This window comes from Thunnus maccoyii, chromosome 19 (assembly GCF_910596095.1).
Source record: "Thunnus maccoyii chromosome 19, fThuMac1.1, whole genome shotgun sequence".
Taxonomy (NCBI): domain Eukaryota; kingdom Metazoa; phylum Chordata; class Actinopteri; order Scombriformes; family Scombridae; genus Thunnus; species Thunnus maccoyii.
The window spans coordinates 4104551-4129517 of NC_056551.1; the positions used below are offsets into that span (position 1 = coordinate 4104551).

At 38.8% G+C, this 24967-nt stretch overlaps 1 protein-coding gene across 1 annotated transcript in view; it reads left to right on the plus strand.

The window, feature by feature from the left end:
- Nucleotides 1–719: 719 nt before the first annotated feature.
- Nucleotides 720–24967, plus strand: part of onecut2 (one cut homeobox 2) — a 33248-nt gene continuing 9000 nt past the window's right edge. The window contains exon 1 of the mRNA XM_042395606.1: nt 720–2204. Coding sequence (XP_042251540.1) covers nt 995–2204 — 1210 coding nt within the window. The 5' untranslated portion in view covers nt 720–994. The remainder of the gene's footprint in view (nt 2205–24967) is intronic.

Consider the following 24967-nt stretch of genomic DNA (forward strand, 5'->3'; position numbering starts at 1 on the left):
AATACAGCAAAATTATGGGAAAACTATTGATTTTTGTAAATTTTAGAAAGAATTTTCAGTGCATCATTTAATATTTCTAATTATTTGTTTCATTCATTCATTTTTGTTGTTTCCATTCATTTTACTTTTTAAATATGTTTTATATTCTTATAGATTTATTTTTCATATATTGTGATTACTAGTCCCTATATAAGAATGCAATATGTGATCTCCTTCAAGGACTTTACATGAGATAAGATAATTTAGCTATACACACACCATAAATCCTTATAATGATATCATATAAGTAATCTATTATAGGAATATATACGGATTCTGCGGATTTTAGGGTCTATTTCTAATCATATTTAAACATTAATAGGAGACACAGAACAGAATATGACCCTTTACACTTACATTCAAGTCCTGCATATAAATCACTGTAGTAATATTCCCTATCATAGGAATACTTTGCAATAATGAATTTTCGCTCAAATCCCACCCAGAGCAGCTTCACTGTCCACACAGCTGCATCCACCAAACACGCTCTCCGGGCAGTTCGCCACGCCCTCCGGATCCCCGCTCGTCGCTCTGATTGGTCCGCCGCACCGTCAGTCAGGCGGGTGACGCCCCTCCAGCCTTGCCCGCTTCCCCCTCTCCTCCCCCTCGCAGCAGGTTGGGTTGAGCTGTCGGCTAGGGGACCGTGGACAGCTCCCGTCTGAGGAGCAGAGCAGCACAGGAGGAGGAGAGGGCTGGATATGGGGGAGCCACCGCACAGGCCCGTACGATCGAGATAAAAACACTTTTTTTTTAATGTGCACATACCGGGGAAAATACACAAAGACACCGAGCTGGAGAGGCCTTAGGAGGACGGGGAAAGAACCGAGGAAGTGAAGGAAAAGAAGGGATACGGCTACTGACCCATCCCGGCGCATCAGGGGAGAAGCAGCGAGAGAAAGGAGGAGGAGAAGGAGAGATAATTCCGCTCGACCTGATGGACTGAGAGGACAGATGAATGAAGACTGCCTACACTAACGCCTATAGATGCCTGGCCAAGGATCTGGACGCTTACGCCATGAACACGGACATGACAATGGACGGCATTGGCAGCCTGCATGGCGGGGTGGCGGTGAGCTCCGTGGCCCCTGATGCGGAGCTGATGAGCCACAGCCCGCACCACGGCCGCGGGAGCTCGTCGGGGGGACACGGGGCGGCGGCGGCGGCAGCGGCGTCCGCCCTGCGGATACACCAGGACCTGGCCGCCGCCGCCGCGTCATCCCGCTCAGCCATGGTGTCCGGCATGGCCACGATACTGGACGGCAGCGGGGAGTACCGGCCGGAGCTGTCCCTGCCGCTGCACCACGCCATGAGCGTGCCCTGCGACACGTCCTCTCCCGGGATGGGGATGAGCGGCACCTACACCACCTTAACCCCGCTGCAGCCGCTGCCCCCCATCTCCACCGTGTCGGACAAGTTTCACCATCATCACCATCACCACCACCACCAGCGGCTCCCCGGGAACGTCAGCGGGAGTTTCACCCTGATGCGGGACGAGCGGGGACTACCGGGCATGAACAACCTATACAGCCCCTACCACAAGGACCACATGTCCGGGATGGGTCAGAGCCTCTCCCCGGTGCTGGGCAACGGCCTGGGCTCAATCCACAACACCCAGCAGGGTCTCCACAACTATGGCACCACGACGCACGGAGGCCACGACAAGATGCTGAACTTCGACGCGCACCACACCGCCTCCATGCTGGCCAGAGGGGACCACCACCAGCACCGAGGCCTCGGTGGCCCGGCGGCCGGGATGATGCCGCACCTGAACGGGATGCACCACCCGGGTCACCCGGCCGCATCCTCGGCGGGCCACCACACCCACCCCCACCTCCAGTCTCCATCCCACGGGCCCGTGTTGGCTTCCACCCGGGAAAGACCGCCCTCCTCCTCGGGGACGCAGGGGGTGAACAGCTCGGGGCAGCTGGAGGAAATCAACACCAAAGAGGTGGCGCAGAGGATCACGGCGGAGCTGAAGAGGTACAGCATCCCCCAGGCCATCTTCGCCCAGAGGGTGCTGTGCCGCTCCCAGGGGACCCTGTCGGACCTGCTGAGGAACCCCAAACCCTGGAGTAAACTAAAGTCAGGCCGGGAGACCTTCAGGAGGATGTGGAAGTGGCTGCAGGAGCCCGAGTTTCAGAGGATGTCGGCCCTCAGATTGGCAGGTAAGAGCAGAAAAATAACTATCTGCGGTGCCAGGCTGGTGTTTGGGTTTGCTTTGCGCACCAGGACGAAACTAGGAATATATAAATTCAAATAAAACACATTGACTTTTTATTTATTTATTTATTTATTTATTTTGCTGGCTTTGTTTTGGTTTTTCCTCGTGTCTTCTCTCAAGCACAGCGCTCCAATTTAGATGAATGAAATTTATGTAGAATCACTGGTGTTATGATTACCATTATTGATCAATAACAAAAAGGGATCGATACGAAATGACAAGGTCACGGGATTTCCCTCCAACAGTCGCCTGTCTCTGTGCACTGTGCAGTAACCCAGATGTTATTTTCTCTCCCTGCATGTTAGTGGGAAACACTGCGCTCTCACTAACAATCAGTTGATTATCCGGCTCAGAATTAAATCTAAATTAAGATCAAACGCTTCAAAATAAAACAGCATTTTAATACATAAAAAAGAAAACAAAGGGAAAGAGGACAAAAATGGAAACAATACTTTCTTTGAAACGAATTCTTTAAATTTCAAAATTTTGCACAAATTGTAGAAAATAATTAATTCAATTTGCAAGTTTACATGTTAAGACTTGATTAAATCAAGGGGGTGACACTGTTTATTATCAGTGTTAATGAGTGTTTTTATAATAACAGGGATTGTATTATTCAGATGGTGTTATTGCTGTCATTAGCCTGTTAGAGGCTTATTGTAGTCTTATGGTATTAGCAGGCAGAGAGGTGTGAGAAAGCACTGAAAGCAGACAGAGAGGGTCGGAGGAGGATTTGTGTTTGGTTGTGGGGAGCTTGAAGTGATCAGTAGGCTGTGACATAAAGGTTTGTAGCATCAGTGGGTCTGGTGCCCCCTCTAGTGAGGAACCTGGTTTCTGTCCCAACAACAAGCATCTATTGTCTGCAGGGGACAGCAGCAGCAGCAGCAGCAGGGACGGAGCAAAAATAAAGAAGGATCAGGTGGCTTTTAATGATCAGGTTGAGGGCAGATTATATTCAGTTTTGCAGGAATATTGTAACATAAACAGAGTTTAATGTTGCTGTTGGGGTTTAGTATGTCTGTGGTGAGTTTTTCAGCAAGATTTGATCATATTTGGTGTATTTAACAGAGCTGTTTTTATGTCCATTTGGATCTGTAGGTCTATTATTACAATAAGAATGCTTTAATTTCATGTTAGTCTATAAAAGGCACAAGACAAGTGCAAAACCTGATTTATTGTTAGATTATAAGCAGTGTGAACAGAAATAGTTGGGTCAAGGGAATTGCCAAATATTTTCAAACAGAAGCACTAATATGCAGTTAGTGTGAATCAGTAGAGAGATAACACCAGATCAGTGATGTAAATCTTTGTTTTTGCTTATTTCTCTGTCGCTTGACGTTAATGGGCCTCATTCAGTATATGATGAGTGGATATGAGCACTGTGTCCATGTTTCTTTTCACATTACTTTCCCTCTTATAACATATGTTTCATTTTGAGCTCAGCATCTTATACTGTGCAGTTACAATACAATTTCCCATTTTGAATTGTGAATGTTTCTTAATCCATTGATTTAAGCTTGAAATACATTTTAAAAAGTCTAAGAAATCACACAGATGATCAAAACAAAAAAACACATTAGAAGAACAAAAGGAGATTATGTATGACTGTTTGATACAGAGAGAAATATATGGCACATAATTAGTGAAAGAATAATCTTGTTACATTAACAAGCCATCACAGGACTCCAACTGTTTATAAATTTGAGCTTTTGGAGCCCATGTGGATATGATCAGTGTCCAGTGAAAACCATGTATCTCCTGAATGTCAACCTTTCATGAGCCAAGAAAACCAGCCCTGTTTTCAGCTTTGTGACTAAACATATCATTAAGCCATGATAAAAAAAATTAAAAATCTATTGAGTTTTTACATCAAATAGTAGAAGAAGAAGTTAAAGAAATTTACCAAAAAAAATCTAAAATCACAAATACTTGGATATACATGGTTTTCACTGGACAGCGGTAAATAATGATATTTTCTTCATCTCATAAAGTTGAAAAACTTTTTGAATCCATATGTTGTATAAGGCACGGTCAGGTTATAAACATCTGACTGTAAAACATGTAATGGAGGTCACTAGTAGGATTTATAACAAAATTTCAAAAATTCAATTATTTTCCATTTTTAAAAATCAGAGCAGCAGTTTGATCTTGGACAGCAGACATTCTTCACTATCAGTACTTGTTCATATCCTTAAGTAACAGACTTATTCGAGTATTTGAGCCTGCTTTCAGTTTCAGTGTGAAAACTCTTAATATTCCTAATTTCAGGCTTAAAATCTCACATAGAAAGAAAATGATGAAACTGAATCAAGTTGCATCATCCATCATTTATCAGAGCTTCAGGACATTGTTGATGCTCAGCAATTAATTTAAGCCATTGCTGCATTTTCAGAATCAATTTTATTTGACTCCGGTTGTCAGTGTAGCTCTCAAGATACAAATATAGACACACAAACAAAACAAAGCAGAGCAGACTGACACTTTGTACAGACAAGAGGGTTGAAAATAGATACATTTACTGTAAACAACTAGACGCTAAACATACAGTATCTATACAGGTTAAATTATTGCTGAAAAATGTATATACAGTGGCTGTGGTCTGGTTGGTATATGCTGTATATAAGAAGTGCAAAATTGTGAAAATTGTCATTTTTCAAATAATACTGTCAACAGGAACTAATTCTGATTAAGTATGTAGAAACAAGAAAAAAATTAAATTGCAGTTTACAGAGAAGTAAGTATTTGAAATAATGTAGAGTGATAATTCCCTTTGAAAACTTTCATTTTATTTCATGAAAACCATACGTATCTCTATTTGCTGATTTGAAGTTTTCCATTAAACTGAATTGAACGTTTGGATCGAATGCTTGAGTTGAGAAAATTCTGCTTCCACATTAACTAAGAGAACCTCCTTAAACCCACTGAGTTATCATCAATATACTGTCACGAAGCTGACATACACTCAAAACAAGGCTATTTTTCTTATTTCAAGAAAAATTTACATTTAGGAGATACACGGTTTTCATTGGACAGTGTATTACAGTAAATATTGATCGTGTAGTCTAGAGTCCGACATTATGTTTCAGTAAAATACGTTTACTTTAAATTAAATTATATACAGTTTGTTTTATATGTACCCATGACTCCCCGGACAGCAATATCCTGCTGAAACCAAGTAGACTGAAATGGATTCCTTTCAGTTTTTCGCTTTTATCATATTTGTGTGTTTTCTTTGAACCAGTACGCACTTTTTTAACAAACACACCCGTTAAAATGATACAATGTACTATTAATTTAACAGACACAACCTATTTGGAGTGCACTGTGTACAGCCATACCAAAATTATTCCTAAAAAGCGAGTTCTTGTGCCTGCTGTTTTATTTAAATGGCCACATTAATTCTATAATAATCTTAGAAATATACCTGACTCTGTTGTCATTGTATTTCATTAAGTATCCATCATTTTGCAGTTAAAAGATCAGATAAAATCTCACTGATTCCCCGGAGGGAGGTTTTGCATTACAGCAGCACAGGCCAGAGATCAGAGATACGCCTTAAAAATATATGCAAATAAGAAATAATACAGAATAGTCAAAATATATAGTTGTATAAAGTTTTTCTTTACTAGTGAAGATAGATATTCTACAAAGTATAATATTGTATTTCTATAATATTTTTTATAGAGACACTTCAAATATCACCATAAGTTAATTTTATTTGTATTACACCTTTCATACACAATGACAGTTCAAGGCGCTTAACATCAGCATGAAATTCATCAACATGATAAACTGTTTTAAAGGAAAGTTTAAAAATGCAGAAACACAACCAAAAATGAACACCAAATCAAGCACACACACACACACATTCACACAAAGAAGAAAAAAAGATAAAAAGTTGTAGAACAGTTGTCCAACCACACACTCAGTTGATAAATTGGTCAGTCATAAACCTGAGAAAACAGAAAGGTTTTCAGTTTTCTTTTAAACAGTAGTGTCATTATATTTTGTATTAATAATTGTATTCAAATAGAGGTTGCCTTTATTTCCTATAGTGAATTAAAACTCAGGTAAATAAAACAAAATAAAGCATTTTTTTCCTTCAATATATAATATTACTAAATTATTCCCAAAACTTTTAAGTCATTTTTATTATTCAATTCAAATAATAATTCATAATATCACCATAATAACAATGTAGCATTTTTTATTTCCTGTATAACCTCTATGATGTTCCTACTTTAAATCTTTAGTGTTTCAGTGTGTTTGTGGTGCTTTAATATTGGAAGAGTTTATGGAAATTAAATCATATTTAAAGTTACTTTAAAGAAAAACAAATCTGCCATTTCCATATGACACATCCCGCTGTAGTTTGTGATGTTTAGTTGTGATATCTGCTCAGTAGTCTTTCATACTTTGGTTGTGAGATTTATTGTGCTCATTTTAAATAGCGGCTGAAGAGTTCTGACAGTGAAAATGTAACATGGTTTTAAGAAGCTGAACAGTCTCTGCTGAATAGACTATTTAAAGACTAATCAATGCAAATAGGTGGCGTTTTAATGGAGATCCTTCTGAAAAACAGCCCAGCATGCACATCTGATTCTAAAAAAAAATTGATTGGTAATCTGTATTTGATTAGATTTGGTTGATAGATTTGGTTCGATTCAGACCTTCATATTTCCAATTGGTGCACATGCTCTCGTGGATGAGATCGTCTCGTCGTCATTTCATTAAGGTTTCTTTGATTTTCGGGGCTGATATTTGACGATACAGGTTCATAGGATATGACATGAGTGAGGGTGGATGGAGGGTGGAGCTGGAGGAGAGCAGGGTAGCGTTCATGTGATCTGTGCTCCCCTGTGTGTTGTAAAATGTCAGCGTGCAGACACACACTGCACAGCCTCGTACTAATACTGCTGTCTGATGGAGCTGCACTCATCTGCTTCTCCTCTGATAACCAAACACACTCGCTGGCTGCTGCATGTGGGATTCTGTTTTCTTTTTTAAAGAGTCCAACATGCATGAATCAAAGCTTAAATCAAGTTTTTTGTGCCAATACAATACAGTACTTGAGTTGTGGTACCATTAACAAAATAATTTTATATTTTTTTATCTTGTGTATATATTTTTTTTCATTTAAGAAAAGAACTTGAAGCTGTCTGATTTACATGGTGTGTCAGCAATCAAAGAGTCAAGAGTCAGTTTTGTTGGCTAAAGCCAGGTGCTAGGCTACAGCATAGAAGCTAACTCTAAGCTAATTGGATGTAGGAGCTAACTCTGTTAATGGCTTTATCTCAAACTTTAGAAAGTGTTGTATCCAGTATATTGTGCTAACAGATGATTTTAACTAAGCCATGTGCTTGTCAAAGACAAAAACATAATAATGTCATTATCTAAAGGAACACTGTGACATATTGGGAAGTCTTTGATATCTGGTTGAGGATGTGTTTAGCTAGCTTAGTACAGAGACTGAAAGCAGGAGTAACTAACTGAAATGTGAAAAAAAAACTGCTTTCGATAACATCAAGTTTTTATTTAGGGAAATGATGAATTTCAAATGGAACAGATGGTGGAAAATGAGAAACAAAAACAAAACCAAACTAGCCAAATAGTTTGTTTTCTCTTTCAGATTTGCTCCTATATGTTTTAATTTTCCTTTTCAATTACAGTTTTCAGTTTAACCATTTGGTTTCAAGCTTTTAATCTGAGCATTTACATTTAAGCGTTTCTATTTTCTATTTCAGCATTTGAAATGTCACTTCATTTTAAAATTGCTATTTCACAGTATTAATTTGCCATTTTGCTATTTAATGTCTCTTTTTAGTTTTTCTTCATTTAATTAATCTAGGACTAAAATATTGTAATAGTTTATTTGCCATTTTGCCTTTTAATTTTGCATTCCCCTTTTAATACTCATTTTAGGTAAATGATCCGCCATAGTTAGCTAACATGGTGTGTTTTTCTCTGTTAAGAGCTATGCTTGCGGTTTCTCCTTACCTTCAGTCTTTGTGCTAAGCTAGGCTAAACATGCACCAGACCTATCTCTCTATCATGTAAATCAGGAAGTTTGGCAGGTTTAAGATATTTTTAGATGAGAGCAGAAATATGAATGGTTTTCTTTCTTTCAGTTTGACTCCGGAACTGAAATCGGCGTCCTGTGGTTTTACTGATACTGGGTCAATATTGTCCAGGTTCTTACCTCTTTATGGCGGTCAGAAACATGCATATAGATCAGATTGTTGTGAAGATACTCCTTACGCTAGTACTTTGAGTTTTTCTTTTCCAGGCGCATTTCATTGCCCTCGCTTCTCTCCACAGTGGCTTTAAAATGACTGTAGCAACAGAAGGAGCTTCAATTCCTAGATCAACAACGCTACAAGCAAGCAATAGAGCTGAGGTCAGAGGTCAGAGCTGCAACACTCAGACAATAGATGGAGCAAACATTCCCCCTGACCCTGACACAAGCAGAGAGGAGAGACAGGAACCGCATGCAGGGAAAGAAAGAAATGAGAGAGCTGGGAGACGGGTTTATTGTCCGCAGTTACATTATCCACATTCATGCTCTGTATGTTTGCAACAATTATAATTATTATGTTTATTTACATAAGTGAAACACATTTCTCCCTCAGTTCTTTAAGGTTCTCTCTTTTAGTTTCCTTCCTTTCTCCACTTGTAGTCCTGCTAAGAGCTGAAAAAAAGCAAAAAGGACAAACATTCACTACTTCCAGCTTTTCATAGTTAAATAAATTCAAGTATTCTTTCTCTTAAATTCTAAATTAAAATTTGCTTTATTGGCATGACCATAATTACGCTATAGGGCCAAGAGTGTGTGGACGACCCTGTACATATAGGTCTGGAGATGTTTTTCTTTCAGTCAGCAATTCAAATAGATCTGGTGTTGTGCTCATAACAATCAACCAATCAGAGTTTTATAGGTGGGATTAAGAATGAAGATGTCGTCTTCCTTTAAGGCGAGCTAGCTACCTCCACGAAGAATATTAACAGAAAAATGGTGAGAATGAGGTGAACGCAGCTGTACAGACTGAATAATTAAGAGAAATTAAATGCCAATTAATTCTAGTAGTTCCACTGAGGGAAAATCTTAATTCTACAGTATACATTGATTTTTAGACAATAGTGTGCAAACTGTGTGGCAGTTTGGTGAAGAACCGCCTCGTGCTCAGAGCTAGGACCATAAAGAAATGGGTCTGGAAGAACTTGACTGTTCGGCACAGAGCCCAGACCTCATCTCCATCTAACACCTTTGGGATGAACCGAAACCCGAGCTGTGAGCCAGGACTTATCACCCAACATCTGTGTTGGACCTCACTAATGCTCTTGTGGCTGAATGGAAGCAAATCCCTGCAGCCAGGTTCCAACATCTGGTGGAAAGCCTGAAACCAGGAGAATAGATGCTGTTATAGAATCAGATTGAAGCTCCTCGGTTTTGGAATGACATGTCCAACTATTATTGCTTGTCTTCATATACGTTAGTCCAGAGAAATCTGTTTTTTAGCTGGGTTTACAAGGTTTACAATATAATTGTAATAATACAAAATTCCTGAGAAAAAGACAACAAATGATATGCACATCACTACTACAATTAAAGAAAAACAAATCTTTAAAAATCTCTCTAGCTGTCTCTGAGCTTTTCCTCCTCGCCTCCTCCTCCTCTCCCACTACCTCATTTTGAATCTGTTTCTTTCTCTCTCTATCTTTCTCCTTCCTGGGACCTGTCTCTCTCTCTCTTTCTCTTTCTCTTTCTCTTTTGGGGGGAGGTATTATGTGATCGTCGGGGGAATTGAACACAAGAGCAGAGGCAGCAGCGGCCCGATGAATTATTGATGGGAATCTCGGCGTGACCCACCTCGGTCTGCTCACTTCACTTCGTCTTCACCTCGCAGCCGGGTTAACCAGGCAAAATGGAGGGAGGGAGAGAGAGAGAGAGAGAGAGGGAGAGAAAGAAGGAGGAGTCCATTGTTTAGTTGGAGGACGCTGCCTGCTTGTGATTGCAGTGAATTATGGATGAAAAGAAAACAATGCCCAAGTCAGTGTTAGAATAGAATAGCTCATGTAAAAACAGGTGTGCAAATAATAGCAGTGGCATGAGCAAATAAATGCCGGGTAAAAAACATGTACTTAAATAGTTCACGTGGTAAATAGATATTGTCCATTTCTGTAGCACCAATACCATTGATACAACAGTTTATTCACTGTTTTCATTCAGTAATTAACTGCAACTGCTTCCACTTTGCTGTTTTTTTTGTCTATCGCTGTTAAGTTGCTGTCAGTGAAAGTCATGGGATTTTCATGGTAATAAAGGAACACGCCTCATTTATTTGTTTTTAATAGTTTTTGGACACCAGTGGACATCTATCACAGTGGGATGAGATATATCAGGCTTTGGATACACACTTGTCAGGAGGGTCAATTCTTTGTTGGTTTTCATGGCAGTTGTTGACCTTGTTGAACTTTAATTGTCTTCTGTGTTGCAGAGCAGAATATTAGAGAAGAGCCCACTCAGCGTCAAATTGTGCTGAAAATCAGAATGACTGAACCTAAATATTTTCCATTTTATGCGTCCTGTTGCAAGCAGACGCACTGCATTATTAATGAGCTGGACTCTGCTTTATGACACACAGATTAACAGCAGTTACCCTGTGTGTGTGTGTGTGTGTGTACCTGGTCTTGCAGTTTCAGACTGTGGGAATACAGTTTGTGTCCGTTTTCAGGGTTTCTGCTCTGACCTCTTGCATATTCGCAGGCTGCTATTGATCTGTAATAATGGATTTCAGGCTGCTGAGTGGAGACTTCTGATGTTTGTTTGTGTGTCAGCGTGAGAAGATTTGACAGGAACAGTTATGTACTGTCTTTCCTGTCAGGTTTCATAGCAGTTTTAGGAGTTTTGGAAACTGAGATGACAGTTTTGTTGGTATGTTTGTCTAACACTTTGGCTCAGAGTGAAATAACTGAGATCAAAATGACTTGAGATCCTTTTTTTGTGATGACAACTGTTACCGAGCACCTGCAAAGAATGTATGGTGGTGTGTGTTTCTCTTGGTTGCCTTCCTTCTTTTCCTAACCTTAACCAAGTAGTTTTTGTGCTACTTGCTTAACCAACCAAACTTAACCATAGAGGTGGCAGATCAGAAAACATTCATATGAATGAATTTTCTAAAGTGTTATGGAACGCACTGACAAATCACTTATTATGTAGTTTGAGGTTGCTACTTTCTAAGTCTGTGAAGCTACAACATAAAAGACCTCCACTTGTGATCTGTTCAGAGATCAATCAGAATGCAATAAAATCCTAGGTAGCCGAGCTAGCGCTAGCAAGAGGTAATATTAGCCTAGTTAGCAAGGCATCCGTAAAGTGGCCTGTTGATGCCTTTGGCTGTCTGTCACGTGACCCTCACTTTGCACGTTGAAGTGGTCCCTCGAGAGTATGTCACCTAGCCTTTCCTTGATCTGAAACACACTATGTTTGTTAACAAGCCCGCCAGCTCTGTCTACCTGATTTGCATATTGAGATGTGTTCAGAATATAACAAGAGTGTTGATTAATAACAATACAAAGGCACTGACTGCATCATATCCATTCAGCAAGAGCTCTTTATCAAATCTGAAACTCCAAACATCAGCCTTGTGCGTTCAGACTCTCTACAACCTTCACTGTAGCTCCCAATAAGAATATCAGAGGTATAGTGTAGTGATTTTTCATTAAGACTGTCCACACCAATTATGACGCCCTGGCGATGTTGGAGCGGTAGAGGACTGTTGCCGGGCCGACTGAGCCGCTCGGGTTCAGAGAAAATGGTCCTGTCGCCGTTTTATTACGGCGGTCAAATCAAACGTGACACCTGGACTCTGAGCTCATCGAGGCGGAGCGCTCAGAGAATACACACCGAACAATCAGTCAGAGCTACACAATACCACACACACACATCTGCAGGTAGGAAGCAGCAGGGAGGACATGAACACAACTCTGAACTGAAAGTCACAATCATGGTTCATGGTTTTTTACATAATTTACCCAATTTATTTTGAAAGTAGTGCATTAGTGGTAATATGCCACTACAGTAGTTTTTAAAAACTCATCTTTCTCAAATTAAAGACTGCATTTCCCATCAGTCCTGTAGTTTTGTGTGCCTCTGCTTCGGAGGCACACAAAACGTCCCAGAGGTGATTTTTCTCCATCAGTTTTTCTCTCCTTCTACCACTAGCTATCAACAGAAAGTCTCAATGCTCAGTTCATTGTGGAAGAACAGCGCCCCCTATTTGCTTTATAATGTAATGCATTATCATATAAATCAATTGTGTGTTAGTCCGCCACTGAAAATAGTGCCCAAAAAATGCACGTCTTATTTGTTTAAGTTTTTCTGAAATCTACAGTGACCAGCTGTTTTAAGAAATTACTGAGCCTTTTATTAAAAATTAAAAATGTATCTAAAATAGATATTTGGTAGCCATTGTTAAAGATGTATGTCCTCAGTAGGAACCAATTGGAGCTGAGTGCCATTGGCAGGATAGGGAAGTGTATTTAAAGATGGACTAACACACTGTTAGATTTGTTGACAAGAGGAAAAAATAACACCTGCCTTATCCTTCAAACTGGGCCGAGCTGGCTCACATGTGTTCATGCCAGAACGTATCAGATTGCTGAAATTCCACTTAAACTTGGTCAGTTTGGTGAAGCTGATTAATACCAAAACTGCCAGCTCTTAACCCTGTGTAACAGTGATGTCATTAGATTTATCTCATTTTGAGCTTGGAAATTTTTAACTTTTTAACTGGGGATATGGAGTTTGAAAGACAGGTGTTTACCAGGCAGAGAAGGTCTAATGAAAGACACAATTGAGTGGCATTATGGGAAATGTAGGATCCAGTAGGGACTAAAACAAGGATATTTTTGCCATTCTTTTGGTAAAAATCTTTTCATGGAAGTACAATATTAAATCACCTTCCATTCCAAAGTTATAGTGGTCGGTTCACATGCACTTTAGTTAGCCTGCAGTGCTGTGCTTTTTACATTATTATTATCATAATTTTGGTATTATTCCATCGTTTTCTCTTTGTTTTTGTCCGTGCAGAGTACAGAATGGGATAGTTTTGTGAAAATGCATTGTTTCACCAGGACCCCTCTTGAAAACAACATGACCCATGTTAAGGGGCTTATCCTGTGAAAGATAAAATATGGTACCAGTATGTATTTCAACATGGTAGCAGAGTGTTCAATCAATATTGTAGACTAGTAGCAAATTAGGTCAGACCTGACCCAGAACAGAGGAGGGATCTGAGACCTTGTTTTGGTCATGCAGGATGTAGGGACTTGTAGAACAGAGGATGATTATTTGTTCACGATATGTCTCAAACATTGATTTATTGTAATTGATTTACTGAAGTTTATATGAGGCACATAACAGCGACTTTAAATAGACAGAGCCCTCAATCCCTCCCCAATCCCCATCGAGCAGGGAATACTTCTCTGTCGCTATTTGTTTATTTTCTCAGTTTTTTTAAAATGTATTTTTCCTTTGCATTCTCCTTCTGTCTTTGCTGTCTTGTTTCCTTCCTCTTGTCTACCCTTCCTCCTCCAGGTTCATTAGTATTGGTGTCACAGCGCGGCTGAAATAACTCTGTCCGGGGGCGTAATGAACGACGACAGGCGGGACGGACCCGTCAGTCCCCAGGCAGGGTTTATGGTGAAAGACAGTGTTTAAAAAAAGGAAAATAAACACAAGGTCTGGTTTGACCTCGTGTCTGACAAACATCATGTATTTACCTGTGAGGATGACAAACAAACAAATAAATAATTTGATCTCTGTATTAGACTTGAATTATTATGATCATTATAACTATTATTGCTGTTATTATTATTATTAATATTATTAGTTGAAACATAAAACAATAAAACAACAATAAAATTTAATTAGAGCTTTTGATATATGTAATACATTAACTGATTGCCTGTTATTAATTATTATTAAAATAAATAATACAACTATATTTATATTAACACTCATAACAATTATTATTTATTGAAAAATCAAACAATGTCTTTATACAATGGAAATAAATGAATACATATAAAAAATATAAATACATAAATTAATACATATATTTAACTTAATTATTATAATTAAAATTTTATTAATAAAACCATTAAATAAAAAAGAAAACAAATTATTATTAGGAGAATCAAAATAATGACACACCAAACCACATTTGAATCTTTCGTACTTCCGTCCAGTCTGTGTTTCTCTGTTTGCCGCTTCAGCCTTCAGTTCTCTGTATGTAAATGTGCTGATGTGTATCTATAACCGATCAATACTCTGATGGTCAGATACCGAGTCCAAACACAAACAAGGAAGTGGACGTATATTCTGTTTGTTGTTCTGCTCCTGTCTCTGCTCATGTTGTTGTTTCCTGTTATTTTTGGTTTTTCTTTCTCTGTCTGGGAGTCAGTATGTCTTTTTACAAAAAATGTGTGTGAGTGTGTGTGTGTGTGTGTGTGTGTGTGTGTGTGTGTGTGTGAAGCAGCAGTTTGGGCTCGGCTGTGCGTGCGGATGGATGATGTGGATCGATGGCTGTAATCCCGAGCAGATTAAAAGAGCATTAATACTGGCAACGATAACGTAAACGGTGCGGACCCAGATCTCCATTGATCTGCAGGAACCTGATCCAGACCAGTTCCTGGAAGAGATGGGGGAGGGGGTGTAGACAGAGAGAGAGAGAGAGAGAGAGAGAAGGGGGGAGGGAGAGCTGACAGTGTAAAACAGAGAGAGAGAGAGAGACAAGCTGCATCTCGATGGCTCATGATAATAATAACAATAGTAATATGTAATACGGCTAAAGGATGCAAACTGTCCTATAATTCAACCCTACCACCAAAAAGAGAACGTTGATATTGGCGACAGTGCAATGCAAGATATGAATGAATTGTCCCAAATTGAGTGTAATAAAAGGCCTTGAACAGACCTGCAGTTTTCTAGGAGCTATGTGGAGATATGTGGAGCATAAAAACTGCTGTTTGTCCATGTTTAGTTTTGACTGCGCGGACAGAAAGCAGACCTGTCTGAGAGGACATGAGAGGTCTGGATGGTCCGTAACGTAGTAGCAGATCAGAAACCATTCAGTGCTTTATAAACCAACAGAAGAAGAAGCCAGTGTGAAGATTTAAGAAGTGGAGTGAAGTGATCCACTCTGCTGGTGTTAGTGAGACTCTGCAGCAGTAATCGTCTTAATGTGGTTAGATTGTGGTTACAGTTAGAGCGAGTTACAGTTACAGTGATGAGATTGCAAACTCTTGTTCTCTGCATGAAAGCTGGACATGCTGCACACTCATCTGCTACCAACTCTAACCCACCACCTCCTGCACTGGCACTGAACGTTAGCATCCAATATTAATAATTCCTGGTAATTGTGTTGTTTGTGCTTGCAGTGTGTTTTTTTATGTTGCATATGTGTTACATTTATGAATGAAATATACTGTATCTGTTTCATTTCTTTGCAGAATTTTTTCTAAAAGTTGCACATATATTGTCAAATCTGTTACAGTTACTGAGAATAAATATGTAATTAAATTACAGTTTTAATCAAAATGTTGGTGATTACAAAGGGGTTACATCTGGATACATTATTTTCTGTAAAAAGCTTATATGTAGAATATAACATTCATTCTGTTGCTTTGCATCTTTTCGCTGTGCAGGAATGTCTTCTTTTGGCATATGTCCGGACAACGCAGGTCAGCAAAGCTGTTGGGACAAATTTGAGTGCAACACCATCAAGGGTAGGATGGCTTACAAGGAGCTGTCTGTATGTCTAGACAGGCTCCATTTATTTGGCAGTATGAGCTCAAATTGTGAGGGTTGTTCTTGATTGGTTCTTTGTTTGAATTTGCTACGTCTCTTGTCTGAGTCACAGTTTGTTGTTTGTGATCTGCATACGAGTGATTTGTTTCGGTGGTTGTGCTTTAAAATCAAAATATTCCAATCTTAATTCAAGTTATATTGAAGAACTTTTAACAAAAGTTTGACAGTAATCAATGTTGAGGTCTGTTGTCAGGTTTACTCTGCCTGCTTCAAATTGATGTTTATAGGACTTTTCAGCTTTATTGCTCAGTTTAAAACAAAGTAATCAAATATAATAAATGACATTACTTTGACAAAGTAATTAAGTTATATTACTTATTAATTTTTTAAAAGGGTAACTAGTAATCTGTAACCTATTGCGTTTCAAAAGTAAGCCTCCCACGCTGAAACTGACTTGATGTTGCCTTCATTTGCTTGTGTTTTGTCTGTTTGCTTGTGTTGCAGTGCGTGCAGCACAGTGCACACAAGTTCATCAGTGTGTCTTTGTAAAGTAGGTGGTGCTAGGAGCTTGGTGATGGGGCTAGTTGATGAACTACTGTAGCTGGCGAGCTAACTGCTAACATGCTATGCAGCCAGGAACAAGCTAGTGAGTCGCAATAGTTCTCCAAGTTAGGTGGCAGCTATTTGAGATGCATTTGTCGTATCGTCTCCTGTCTCATAACTGTCTGCAAATCATTCTTCTTTTGTGGAGCAGTTTATAGTCCTGCAGAGCATACTGTAGTTATAAAATTGAATGGTGCCAAGCTAATTTGATAGCTTCCTGTTTTTTAATCTTCAAATTCACGTTAAAGTTCACCAATATTGAACTCCACATGAAAGATTTGTGCTCATTTACTCAGATCCATTGATCGCTGTGATTCCACTGAAATGCATTGATTTGACTGCAGAATTTCTCTGTTTTTAATAGTGGTGTAATCGAGCCTTTACACAGAACTTTGCAGTTATGTGCTACCTTGCTCATATGGAGCTGAATGAATGTGTTTCTCTCATGCTTTACAGTCTACGTATAATTTTACTTAGTTTACTTACTTATAGTTTAATTATAAAGTAAAATTTCATCCTATGTTGAATTTGGATGTTATTTATATTCCTTCTCCAGGTTGGTACTGGCATGGATACTTTTTCTTTTAGTTTTGGGATGGTGTGTGGGTTTTGTTATCTCACCTACAGAGTTTGTATTTCTTTAGCTGACCTTTTGTCTTATCATTTGCACTGTTTGTGCTGATAAGTCAAAACCAAACCTGAAATCACCAAGACAACGGAGCAGATTTTGAGGGTCAGATTGTTTTTATTTTTCCGCCATGCTCACCTCCTGCAGGTTTGGTGGTAAAAGCATTAAAAGCAGCTCCAGTTTGATGTGTATCAGACAGATGGGTTTGAGGGGAATCCTCCTCTATTTGATTGGGCCACATAACTGGATTCATTTAGCTGAATCTGTCTGTTATTGGATTATGTTTCATATTGGATGGATGGGATCCAATTGTAGATATTACAGCCTTTAATGGAGACAGGTTTACCAGGAGAGAGTGGGCAGAAACACGTCGCAGAAAAACGATAAAGACAGAAACAAAGAATTACAGGGAATAAAACAGAAATAAATCAATTTAATTAACAATAATTTATTGAATAAATATAAAAACATATAATTAGAATGGCATGTTTATAAGGAATATTGTAATTTATTTTGGCTGTTACATTTGGCACCAAATGTGTTATGTATTGTAAGAATGGAAGACGTAATAAGCTGTACCTAAAAAAACAAAAAGTCAAACCAAATAATAAACTATAAGCATGACTATAAACATGGCCAAAAGTATGTAGACACCCCCTCTCCTCTTTATTTAGCGCCTTCAGCGTCTTTCATCTCTGAACTGCTTTTCATCTCTCAGAGCAGGAAACCTGATCAACTTGTATCGCCTGCCGCTGATCGTTTGGAGACAAGCACAGCGGCGAGCAGTTTGCCAGGATGTCCGTTTATAGCTGCCCAACCTTCTTCTGATCAATCACCGATTACAATACAATCTATTGATTGGAGAATATTATCTCTCTGCCCGTGTTTGTTCTCTGCTGGAGCTGTGTGTGCTGGGAGACAGAGCGGCGATGGCTTCATGCCGCCAAAAAACACTGCTGATAAGAAAGAGTACTGAGAGGCTGGTTAACTCATCATCTATTAGTCTTTGTGTGTGTGTGAAACAGAGCTTCCCTCTGACTTATCCACACTGTCAACATTCAGCAGGTTAAAGGTTACTGACTGTTTTCCCTGAAGCTTTTCAAACTTTCTATCCAGAGACGATGGCTTTTAAAATCAAACTTTTCATTATTTTCACTCCCGTTTTTAACCGGCTTATGTCACTACATGTCTTAGCCAAGAATGCCATATATGGTTATATTCAGAATATACTAGGCTACTTAGAAATGCCATTACGTGACATGTCAGTGGTTCAGTACACGTACAGAGTCAGTGTTCCATGGAAATGTGAAACATGTTGATGAGACATGTTTCTTAAATTATTTTCTTGTCTTATTTATATTTGGGATATTCTGAATTTGGCACATCATGCTTTGTGGAATGCAAACAGGAAAGATAATGTTGCCACGGTGTCAGTAGCTGTGTCCGAAATCACTCCCTACAGGCATATAGCAGACATTTAATCTGTGACCCAAAGCCATACTGCATACTAACCATATACATTTTTTTATACAATATATTTTAGTATGCATAATAACAGTTTTGATTTTATTTTATTTTGTAACCTTACCGTGTGAAGATGTGTAGAATGGATTTGGGACACAGCTTGAGACAAGCACAGGTGTTATTAATAAAATGAACGATCCGTTCTATTCAAATGTCCCAGTAAACCACAACAGTGTGACAGTTAATTAATTATTTACACCTGTGCTTTTTACTAACACATCAAAATAAAAGGCCTATTTGTTACCTAGTGCAACTATGTTTAGCCCTGGCAGTGTCCCACAGTGGAGCAGAGGTGATACTCATGACATGCACACTACCTTTTGCTGGAAATCCAGTGATTCAATCCTGTATTGTATTGCAACAGTGTTCTTGTGTGCATTATTTACTTTCTTTATTCTTATTTATTAAATGAGTTATAAAAATAATGTTTTACTACAATTATTATTGTATTTCACATTTAAAAATAATTTCACGAGATGATGAAAGGAATAAAAAAAGAAAAAACATTTGCTGCACAAAATTATCTTGATTTTTTTCTTAATTTTCTGTCATTTTAGCAGTTGTGTTCTGAAATCCTAAATCTTAAAGCTTTTAAAAACCCTTAAAATGAAAATATCTGAGCAGGAAAAATTAAAAAAAATTTGTTTTTGTAATAATATAAAGTTTGTTTATAAGCCTCTCAGCTGATGAGCAACAGATGAAAACTAAAGTAAAACACAACTGAATGAGACAAAATGAAACACGAGAGAAGAAGACAGAGAGCGAGAAAGAGAGGGGTGGATGACATCAAACTCCTCTGAGGCCATTTCCTCATCAGCTCAATGACATCACTGAGCCACCAGCGCCTGTGATTGGTCAGCTCCTTTCTCCTGGTAAACAAGTGGAGATACATTACAGTGTGTGTGTGTGTGTGTGTGTGTGTGTGTGTGTGTGTGTGTGTGTGTGTAAGTGGGCAGAGAGACCTTTGTCCGGTGATGTCACCACATACTGTGTGGACATACAGATTATACACTGATAAAGCATCTTTCTGCACACGCACACACACAGTGATTCAGTGATTGCATCCTCTGAATACTGGCTCTCTCTGTCCCTCTTTGTTCCTCGCTACATTCACTCATAAAAACCGATTTATCCGTTCTCTCTGTGTATGTGATATAGTGCAGTGTGTCATGTACTCAACTAAATATCACTAGAAAACACAAATCTTTCATTTTATACTAAAACAACACCTGTATTTTAATGCTTAGGTTGAATGTGGACAACAGTAAAGGGTTAAATGTTGCTCCTGATCCTCACTGTGTTGTTACATTAATGATTACGGGGTTTAATAGCTAAATTTCACAGGATGAGGTTTTTTTTTTCTATCTAAACCAACAATGTGTTGGTCCGTCACTCATCACTTTCTGACTTCCCTACCCTGTCTGTGCCTCTCAAGCTCATTGGCTCCTTTTAATATTGATCAAATATTTTAAAAAATGGGTCACAAATGTATAATATCTTTTTTTAAAGCTCAGTAATTCCTTAAACAGTTGGGTAGTGTAGTTTTTAGGAAACGTTACAGGAAACAGGAGTAAATTGAATGTGAATTTGTTGGGGACTACTTTAAGAAGCAGATTAATACACATTTAGTGCTCTTGTGAGTATTTTTGGCAGCAGGACGGTGCATGTTGAATTGAGTCAAGGCTTTGATACACACACACAATGCTTATTAGGATCAGTTCATTGTTGGTCTTTTCATGGGATTTTTTGACAATGACAAAAAACAAAATATCACCAAGTTTATCCTTTAAGGTACATTTAAGATGCTGGTGCCTGTTTTAATGGATGTAGAATCACGTTTCCTCCATCTGCATTCAGTACATTTAATTTCTGAATAGTGCAGAAACTATTAGTTGATTAATTGATTAACCAACTGACAAAACGTTAATTAATTTTGAAAATTAATCATCAATCGTTCAAGTCATTCTTGCAGGTCAAAGCTACTCAGATGCAGATTTGCTGCTTTTCTAGGATTCATATGTATCTTTGAATGTCTGTTGAGTTTTGGACTATTGACAATGTCGACAATGTTGACAATGTTGACAATGTACATAGACTGAAGGTCTAATTTTGGTCTCTGGAAATAGAGATGACAGGAGTTTGTCATTAGGTTTTAGTTGCTCCCTTGTTTCTCAGCTGATACACATATACTCCAAAGATTGGGAGAAATCAGAATATAACTATTCTTATAGTTTCATTCATGCTCTCGGTTACTACTGTATGTTTGTGTGTGTGTGTGTGTGTGTGAGAAAGAGAGAGAGAGAGAGACAGAGAGAGAGAGAGAGAGAGAGAGAGAGAGAGAGAGAGAGAGAGAGAGAGAGAGAGAGAGAGAGAGAGAGAGTCTTTTGTCTGTTCCATTTCCGGTTATCAAAACGGAAAGAGGACAGCATCATGGTGCATTAAGCACAACCACACTCACACTCACACTCATACACACACACACACACACATGCATGCACAAGCACAAGTGCTGATTGCTACGTGCTAAAATGCTGTGTGTCTCTACATACATCTGTGTGTGTGTGTGAGTTTAAGTGCTGAGATATTATGCATCAAGTGTGTTTGCCAGGCTGCCATGCTGAGCTGAAGTCTGCAGACTGTAATATACTACAATATTCCAACTGCTGTACCACGAGAAATATTCAGTTTTTCCCAACTGTGTTTTCTGCATTTTGGCCGACATTCCTCTAAGTTCTGATAACATAGAAGTTACTCACCTGGCTACATCATTGTAGATACATGGTATTAATGTTGCAGGACAGGTTTTGGCCTTTTGGTTTAATAGAGTGATATAAAGTTCACAACAGCTGGGATGCTTGTTAAATAAGCGCACAATAACTTTTATACCAAGACTGTTGCAAAGCAAGTTAACCACTAACACATCCTGTCCATTTGACGTACTGTTTTTACAGTAATAAAACATAAAAAAGACTCAGGCAGAAGCTGTGGAGACTTGCAGTGATCAGTCACCAGCAACAGTTAGTCAGTCAGTGAGTGAGCCCATAATGGTAGCTGCATCAGAGTATCTGGATGCAAATTGAAATTGGACCTGCCCTGTTCAGAACCAGAGACGGAAGGCAGAATTAGATTACATTTAACAGTTGTGATTATTTTGGGAAAAAAGAGTCACTTGTGACATCACGCCGACATCACGTACTGAACATTAACAATGTAACGATGTCACAGCTGATTAATGATTTAATCAAAGCATCGCTCAGCCCTGCCGGCTCATGACGGAGTGTCGAAGCACCCAAATGTGGCGCCACACACAAGCAGTGAAGTGTATGTTGAAGGGCGACTTTACTACTTACACTGCACTTATATGCCCTCTGTGTAATGGATACCAAGGCTTAAGTGGTAATGGTGCAATAAAAAAAGATACAGGCAAGGAGGAAAGAGGGAGGGAAGAGAGAGTAAGAAAGGTAGGAGGGGCAGAGAGATGGAGAGAAAGGAGAGGCAAGGAGACAGGAAGAACGAAGAAAGATGGAGGAGAAGAAAGAGTGAGGGAGGAAGAGAGGAAAGGAAAGACAATGGAGCAGAGAGTTACTGTAAAGACATAATGGAAACAAAAGACAGATGATGAAAGAGAAAACGAGGAAGGAGACAAAAGGTGACGGATGAGACAGAGAAGAACAAAAGACAAGCCGGAAAAGAAAAAAATGATAGAGAAGAGAGATGAAGGAAGAGCGAGAGGAAAAGAAGATGATTGAGGAAATAGTGATGAAAGACAAAAGAAAGAAGCGGCAGTAAAATACAAAATGTCTGAGACAGAGAGACATAAGAGATGGTAGATGCAGAGAGAGATAGAGCTCTCTAGTTGATGGTGGCCCTTTGTGCTATAAATCCTTTTTTCTTACAGAATGAAGCCTGTAGAGTCCTGACAGACTGCAGTATCATCTTATGGCTTTATATTCAGCTATATTGACTCCCAAACTCATACCTCTCTTTTTTAATCTGTCTGTGGCAGTTTGTCTTTACTTCTCAGTCTCTAGCTCTTCATCTCAATCGCCCATGCTCTACCTCTTTCAATGTGTGTGTGTGTGTGTGTGCCTGTCTCATTTCATTTAGTGTTTCCCATCTGTAAACACTCTTTATTCAAAAACAGAATTGAGGATAACCTTATAGTCACAATTGTCTTACATATTTAACATAATGTTTTGGGGGGGGGGGGGGGTTTCTGAGCTGTCACATAATTCTGTCATACTTTTGTGAGTTGCTCCTCAATTGAAACCAGAACCTCCAGTTTCTGTTCCAGAAGTAAGAAAACCTCATTCAAAATCACGTTTGTACATTAACACATATTACTAAAAACTCTACAGCATCATCTTACTGAACAGTTTGTCATGTGGTTCACTCTGCCTGTCTAGAGAGGGTTCACATGATTTCACAACAGTATGTATTTTTAGACTTAGAATTACTACTAATAGCCTCATGATGATACCTCTAAAGAATAATTATAATCAGTATAAATATCTGTATTATTCCCACTGAAGAATGTGGAGTTGTAGTTTCTAACAACGACTACTGGAGAATAATGAACATGATCATTTGTAGGTATTCTGTCTTGATGCTGGTATGAATATTTCTATTGAACTAGCTCTTTATTAGAAATACACTATCATCAATACAGATTTTACTGTTCATAGTTGTGATAATCACACTAGTAGTGAGTTGTGCTGATATTAATAAGGATTGTACTGATATTAGTTCTTAGTATTGGTCACAAATTGTAATTGTTTTACACTTTCTCACTGTGACCACTGAAAGGCAGACCCAAATAACATTGTTTTTAAAAAACAATGTTACGATATTTATTTGGTATTTCTGCTTTAAGTGGCCTTTTGTTCTGTTATTGTTACTGTTAAATGTTTTAATTGTGACCTGCCAAGGGACTGCAGATGAAAATTAGCTGTAAACTAACTCTGGTAAAGTACATCAGATGGTAACATTTATGTTTAATAATCCTATGGTCGTTCTTACTACGATGGCTAGATAGCATAAACGTAACTATAGGTCATTTTTTGCCAGCTGAATTTTAGACATATACTATTGTTTAATTATGAGGATGTGCTGCTCTGTTTGTAAAATTAAATCAAATGAAGCTCACTGGCTCACTCATTTCCTTTCTTTAAACTTAAACTCTTAATAATACTCATTATTTCTACAGTATATCACAATTCATGCATTTAATGCAGCATAAACTGCTGTACATAAAAGTGGATAATTAAAGAATCCAATAGGTTGGTGAGCTGATAGTTTCTCTTTCGCCGCCTTTGCTAATAACTAAAATCTCAGTTTTATTTTGATTCAGCTGTAAGTTCTGACTCATCAATATATTATATCACAAATGAAGGATGCCAAAAAGTTGTCGACAGGACAATCTGGACATACAGAGATATACAGCAGGGTATCATCTGCATAGCTATAGAAACTGATGTGCTTTCTTATAGCTGAGTGGTAACATATACAGGCTGAAAAGAAGTGTGCCTAAGATACAACCCTGAGGGACACCACATGAAAAATCTATTTTATCTAAGGAGAGGTCAAGTGAACTATCAACTAGTTATGTGTTGACAGGGATTTTTGAAGTGTTGCATTACAACTGCAGCAAAAGAATTAGTCAATTGATTTATTGACAGAAAATATATTTGCAACTTTTGTTGCAAACAGGCTCAGGGGATGTGACAGGGATGGAGTCCACACAACAGTTTGACTTATCAAACAACTACATTTAAGTAGGCTTTAGCTAAACTTTGAAATGTTACATTGTGGGAGTTCTCTTCCCTCCATGTTTCTCTGTTCGTCCCTTTCTATCCCTCCCTGGCTGTATTCTCTCCCTCATCCCCTCCATCATCTTCTGTATTGATATTTTCTCCCCTTTGTTTCCTCCACTTCTCTCCATTTTCTCTCTGCATCACCCTCCTCCTTTCTTCCTCTATTTCTCATCCTTCTTTCTTGTTATCTAAACGCTTCTCATCATCCCTTCTCTTTTTCTGCTTCCTTTTCTCTTCTACTATCTATCTTTTCCACTCCATTTCCACCTTCTCTCCCCATCCTCAATCCTCTCTGCTCTTAGTTCTCTGTGTATCTTTATTCACTTCAA